Genomic DNA, 6,520 nt, shown 5'->3' on the forward strand with positions numbered 1-6,520 from the left:
AGCAGCACAAGGAGCTGAGCCGACGCAGCCCAGCCCCATAGCTAAATAAAGCCTTTCTGATTCCAACGGGCTCCTGGCAGCGTACCTGGGCTTTCTCCACCGATTCGCTTCTCTTGAAGCCCTTCCGCTGCCTGGCCTCGTACTCCTCGGCTTGCTCTTTCTGCAGCACAAAAAAGGGTCTGCTACAGCCTCGGCGGGCGCCAAGCCAGCCCCCCTCCTTCCCCCTCCAGGCACCCCCTTCCCCATCCAGCCCCAAGGACCGGAGAAACGGGAACAAGGAACAGACACAGCGACGGAGGGTCAATGGGGAGGAAACCCCCTGGATGTGGGGGGGAGACGCGGGAGGTTTGCTGGGCTGAAGATAAGGACTTGGTTTCCTCGCCAGGCTCTTCTCCAGAGTTTTAAACTCTGCTTTCCCCAGAGGCCGCAGCTGGACCGGCCGGGGGGGGCACGCGGCCAGCGTGAGCAGAGATATAAAGCGAGATCCAACGAAATCGAAGCCCGTCCAAGGAAATCGAGGATGGAGCAAGAGACCTGGAGGACCAGCTCGTGGCACCTCTCCTGCCAGAGCGCGTCCGTGGGTCTTTCCACATCCCCCACCCGCCGTGACAATGCCTGGGGTGCTCCTCCATCACCCTCCTGCCTCTGCCCACAGCGTGGTCTGCACCACGGCACCCTGTCCCCTCTGTCATGGGGGCTGTATGAAGAAACCTTGCCACAGGGGACAACGCCGAAGCTCACCCATTGCTGCTGCTCCCTGTCCCTGTTCTCTGCCTCCTGTTGCTGCTGGAGTCTCCTGCAGTGACAAATGACAAATCAGGGTTAACAAACAGGCAGGACGAGCTGTTTGCTCTGCACAGGGCGGCTCTGGGACCTCACCCTGCTGCAGCTACACTGTGCTTCTTTGGGAAGAGCAAAGGAAGGACATTCCCCCTCACCTCCGCGGCCAGATGAGGAGCCACAGGCCACCCCCGGAGCCGCGGAGGGGGCAACAGCAAGGAGAGAGGGGCAGAGTAGCAGGAACTGCTTCAAATAGTGGGACCAAACCGGGGAAATCTCTTCCTTCAGGGGCACGGACAAGGGCATGCAGCACGGAGGGGCCGGGCAGACTTCCCCATCCGAGCTCAAAACAGGAAGGCAGTGCCCGCCGCTGCTCGCAGAAGTGAGCTCCACCACCTAACAAGGCTCCCTGGGGTCACGCCGGGCTTGGAGAGGAAGGAAATCAGCAGAGAGAGCACAATGCCGATCCCCACGCGCGCCGCCTCCTCTCTGCAGGGCTCAGAGCCCTCCACCAGCCAGCCTGGACCTCCGGCACCCCCTGAACGGTGGCCACAGGTTTCAGTGACATGCTCCAGAAGCACCCTGCAAGGGGGGGGGACTTGGTCCTGGGGCAGGACCCGCGAGCAGGGAGACCCACGGATGATGCTGGACAAGCAGCCAAGCTTGTCAGCAGTTTGGCCAGGGAGAAGATGCTCTCTTCACCCCAGGGGCTTGCTGGGGGACACCCAGCCGGAGCAGACCACAGGTCAGCCAGATCAGCCGGGCCAAACCTCTGCCACCGTTCCAGGAAGGTGAGCGAAGGCAAACGCAACCCATTCCCGCATCGGCAGGAGCAGACCGACGCTCGGGTTGCACGACCTGCTGGGGGCTACCAGGAGGATTGGACCCGCGGATCGCAGTGCCCGAGGGCAGCGTGCCGCGGAGGTGGCCGGGCTGAGCCTGCCCCAGCGCGAGCCGAGGCAGATCCCCTCCACAGCTGCTGCCTTAAAAGAGGTTTCCTGGAATTGCAGCGATTGCAGCAGCAGGGAATGCATGGACACGATCTGCCGCTCCCTCCTGCGCAGGGGCTGGAGCGGGGACAGCAGCTCGGAAGAGGTGGTGACAAGGGCACACAGCACCACCGAGAGCAAGGCCAAAGAGATCCCAGAGAGCGGGACGGGCTCCGGGAATCATTACAAATGCTCGTCAGCGGCAGGGACTCACTTCTGGGCTTCGATTTCGTTGGATCTCGCTTTATATCTCTGTTCTCGCCCCGCCGCTTCCTGCAGCTCCCGCTCCCGACGCTCTCTCTCTAGCCGCTGCCGCTCCTCCTCCGCCCTCCTCTTCTCCTCCAGCCGGCGGTTTTCTTCATCTTTCTGACGGGAGACGTGCAACAAGTCGTGGGTTTAATCCTGCCAGCTCTGAGAAACCCCCCAGCTCTTTGCACACCACGCTGCGCCACCAGCCAGCATGGTGGATCTCCTGGCAGCTCCCAAGGCGCGCGACACCCGTCACGCTTCCGCGGCCTGAAGGTTCACCCGCTATTGCTAAACCACTGTAAAACCCCGGTGTAAAACAACCTGGATGGGAAGCAAATACAGAGCAGGCTTGCCCTGCTGTTCAGCCTTGGAGAGCTGCCTTCACGAAGGTCAGAAACCAGCCCCCTCACCCCGATGGAGTTTGCCATCCTCAGGGAGCCGGGCCGCAGCCCAGCCCTCTCCCCCTGCGCCCGCCCCAGCAGCCCGGAGCCAAATTAGGATGAGATAAAAAGCATCTCGCTCTTCAAGACTAATTTCCTCCTCCCCTTGCGCCTCGAGGCAGCAGGACCTCTGCGGCCAGCCCAGCTCTGCGCTGCTTTCCGACCTCCCGACCCGTCCATCATCCCCCCCCTGCTTTGCCAGAGGTCTGGATCCCTGACTCTGGCCAGCAGAGCCCAGGTTAGAGAGGGAAGATGCAGACGAAGAGAAATCTCCAGCTACATCCAAATGCCTCGTCCTACTCGTGCCTGGCTGCTGAAGAGAAGCGGCAGCACTCACCTCAGCTTTGGCCCAGAAATTATCTTTATTGACTCTCTTGATTTCGGACATTGCATTCGTCTTCTGGTAGACAGAGCCCTGGGGGGAGGCAGAAGGCAGCACGCGTGAGCGGTAGTCACTGAGCCATCACAATTTCTGCATTCCTCTGCAGGAATTTGTCCCCGCAGCTCTCTGGCAGCTTTCTCCTGCTGCCAGGGGACCAGCCAGACCCTCTTTGCCTTCCCCTGGCAGAGGGCACCCAGCCCCACGCGGCCACGGGCCAGCAGGCTGGGTTGAGAGGGTCAACGGAAGATATTTGGCGTGAAGAATAAAAAAAAAAAGAGACACTGCGTGAGAGAATACAACAGCAAAACAAGTACGGTCCCACGTTCAGCACACTCCGCGACTTTTTAGAAATTACTATAACTTGATGCTTTGCCCTAGACTTTAAAGAAGGGCTGGCTGAAGCCCAACGATGCGCACGTTGCCAAAAACGGGGACTTCCAGCCCGCTTTTCCTCTTGCCTCAAGCAAAAATCAGGTTGCTGAAACACTGCAGAGCCCAGGCTGGAACAGCCAGCAAAGAAGTGACCGGGACACATGGGAACCCGGCACTGCCACGCCAAAGCGGGGCCAGGGGGAGAGCGAGGGTCTTGCACAGCTCGGGTTTGCTCTTCACCCACATCTCGGAGCAGGGTCAAGCGATTCAGAGTCGGAGAGCGTGTGCAGCTGAGCTGCTCCTTCGTACAGCTGAGAAACCTCACTTGCTTGGGGTGTGTGCTAAAAAAACCACCTTCCTACAGAACATTTCCACATAGGCAGAAAGGAAGTTGCTGAGATCTCTGGCCTCGACACTTCACAGCACCGGAGGAAGCCTCGGTTTTCGTCTGCAAGCAGGTCAAAACGCCGCTGCGCCAACACGCCTTGTTCCCCGTCCCTCGGCTGCACTGCAGCCTCGGGGAAGCCCCAGGCCTCGCAGATACTCTGCAAACTTGAAAAGCTGGAGCTTTTGTGCCTCTAAAAACCTGAATAGAACTGGGGGGAATCAGTCCTGCTTAAAAACATGGTTGGGCCTATGGAGAGGAGAGCTTAGGCCTTCTGTTTGCTGCGAGGACATCTCGGCTCTGCCACCACCCCGTGCTCTTGCCCTGATTCACTCCGCAACGAGCCAGAGAGAGGAACCGGCCCCGGGCAAAATCATCGGTGCTTCCACGGCCACGCCAAAGCACGGGGAACCCCTTCCACCGCAGGGTGACAGCGGTCCCAGACTCTGCCCCTGCCCAACTGTGAGCCCAGGGGGACCAGAAAGCCCCCACGGAGCGAACTCACCACGGGAGCTTGAGGGCCTGAGTCCTGGAACTTGCTGCTCTCCTTGTGGAAGTTGTAGTTGGCCCCAGAGGCCTTGGCAACCTTCTCCATGATGAGTTCAGGCTCCACGTCCTCCTCCGCGCGCGCGTTGATGGTGACATGAGCCCCCTGAGCAGGGAGAAAGCCAGCACAGGAGTGAGAGGGCGACTCCAGGGGCCACTAAACCCACCACGCGGCTTCGACGGGTCCTGTCTGCGCTCCCGGAGCTCCCAAGGGAAGGAAAAGGGCTCAGGTGACAAAGGGAGGTCACCGGCCACTCTAAGATAACAAAAAGCTGGGAAAGCAAATGCTTGCGAGGGAGAGAGAGGCTTGTTTTCGCCTCCCCTGCGGTCTCCAGAGCTGTTTCCGACTGCAAGAGGTTTGTGTTGCGAATCAGCCTCTGAAACGCACACCTGGGTTATGCACCGCAGGGACTATCAAGTGCCGGGGCAGCGCTCCCCAGCCTCTCCCGGCCACGGTCCCGCCTGCAAACAGACGCCCCTGCGCCGCCCCGTGAGCCACACAGGGTGCGGGTTCCCTAACCCGGGGCCCACCGATCCGGGGAGGACGCAACGAAAAGAGGACCAGACCTTTAGGAAGTTTGCTACAGTGCTGACGTGGTTGGCGCAGGCTCCTTTTCTCACGTCGTTCACGCCTTCCCCGGTCTGCAAAGAGAAACCATCGGCAGCTGCTTACCCGAGAGTCCCATCCCAGGCTGTTTTTTATAGCAGCAGCACCTTGATCTAAGCCTGTAAAATCATCCACGCTGGCCACGGTGAGGGCTTCACCGGGGCTTACTGCGTGGAAAAAGACCCCGCTCTGCAGCGAGCACTGCTCAGAGGGACACGGCGAGCCCCCTGCCCAGGGACAACGGCCACGCCGCGAGGCCTCCAAGGCTCCAGCGGATCCTCACGTGCTTCATTCAACCCATCCTAGATGGGTTCAGAGCCGTTTACCAGCAGCATCGCTGCCAGCCGAGCGAGCTACACGGCCAAAGAGACGCAACGGGGAAGTGAATCCTCCCAGCCTCTGGTCGCCTGTGTCCACGGGGTTTGGACTACGCACCCACAGCGGTGGGCACGGTACGCCCTCGGTATTGCCGCCTGGCGGATATTCAACACGTTGGCTGCCGAGCGTTCGGCAACGACGCTTCGAGAGAGAATCGAAGGGAGAAACAGTCATTTATTTCCACCGGGTCCCTCCCAGGTCCCCGCTCACCCAGTTGACGAGGACGTATTTGGGCAGGCCGGAGTTGGGATCCTTCACCCTACAGAAGGCGTACATCACCTTCCCGCTGTTGAGCTCCTCCACCATCTCCTCCAGGCCACCATCTGTCCCGGGAGAGAAACGAGAGGGCGTGAGACAAGCAGATCACGTACACGTGGCGGGAATGGCCGAGCCTGCAAGAGGCTGTTTGTTTCCTGGAGATTATTCCCGTTAGATTTGGAGTTGTCCTACACCGAGAGTATTTCGGACCCCTCGCGTTTGCCCTAGTCCTTCCGTTACCTGCTCGCTTGCGCAGGAGCCGAGCCTCAGCCCGCTCTCACCCACGCCCCCGTCCCCAGCAGCCTTTGCCGCCAGAGTTTCTCTTCCTCAGACCTTCGCTGCGACAAGCACAACTCCACGTACGGAAAAAGATCCCGGGTCCGTAACGCAAACCAAAGTGATGACAGAGAAGGGAAAGGAGGTGCCCACGTGCCCCAGACTAATCAGAGGCCTTCACCAGAGCGGGCAGCTGCAAACTCTGCCCACAGGCACGAAACCGCGCTGCGAGGTCTCCGGCGAGCACCTCCGCCGTCGGAAAACAGCTGGACGGGAGATGGGAAAGGTCCCAAGAAGCGGCGGAGGAACTGGCTACGCCTCGTTCCCGCCCCACCTTCTAAGTCCGGCGGCGGCTGTGATGAGCCCTGCTTCGTCAAATGGGAAGTAGAGAAGAAACCGAGAAGCTGGTGCAAGGTAAGGTCACGCTTGCCAACCGCAGGAGGAAACTCCTGCCCTCATGCTTTCCTCGCTGGTGTTAAACCCACAGGGCCCCTCCAGGCAGGTCTTTGCAGGGGCTGCTCTCAGCTACGAGCTTGGGGACGAAGGAGGAGAGCCCACCTCTGCACAGAGGAAAAAAAAAAACCGTGCAAGGCTCAGCGGAGGGGTCGCGCGAGACGGGCGAGAGTGATGGAAAGCGCTACGTCGCCCCACGGACCGCAGCATCGCTCTTGCTAAAAGCGTATGCCAAAAAACTGCCAGAAAAGGAGGAGAAACGCAAAAACATGTGCTCTCATTTCAAAAAAATTCCCACAGACCACGATTCCTCCTACTTTGGTTTGTCTGACCCCTGAAAAGCGGAAAACGAGCTACTGCTTACCATCAAACACCGGCAGCAACCGCACACCCGAGCCTGTCTTG

The 6,520-nt window shown here is 59.9% G+C and overlaps 1 protein-coding gene across 1 annotated transcript in view; it reads right to left on the reverse strand.

Moving 5' to 3' along the window:
* Nucleotides 1-6,520, reverse strand: part of DBNL (drebrin like) — a 14,814-nt gene that overhangs the window by 6,504 nt on the left and 1,790 nt on the right. The window contains exons 2-8 of the mRNA XM_019473708.1: nucleotides 5,339-5,451; nucleotides 4,711-4,785; nucleotides 4,103-4,249; nucleotides 2,796-2,873; nucleotides 1,984-2,135; nucleotides 742-796; nucleotides 86-160 (exon numbers count right to left, since the gene is read on the reverse strand). Coding sequence (XP_019329253.1) covers nucleotides 86-160; nucleotides 742-796; nucleotides 1,984-2,135; nucleotides 2,796-2,873; nucleotides 4,103-4,249; nucleotides 4,711-4,785; nucleotides 5,339-5,434 — 678 coding nt within the window. The 5' untranslated portion in view covers nucleotides 5,435-5,451. The remainder of the gene's footprint in view (nucleotides 1-85; nucleotides 161-741; nucleotides 797-1,983; nucleotides 2,136-2,795; nucleotides 2,874-4,102; nucleotides 4,250-4,710; nucleotides 4,786-5,338; nucleotides 5,452-6,520) is intronic.

The sequence above is a fragment of the Aptenodytes forsteri genome, unplaced genomic scaffold (genome assembly GCF_000699145.1).
Source record: "Aptenodytes forsteri isolate BGI_AS27 unplaced genomic scaffold, ASM69914v1 Scaffold476, whole genome shotgun sequence".
NCBI lineage: Eukaryota > Metazoa > Chordata > Aves > Sphenisciformes > Spheniscidae > Aptenodytes > Aptenodytes forsteri.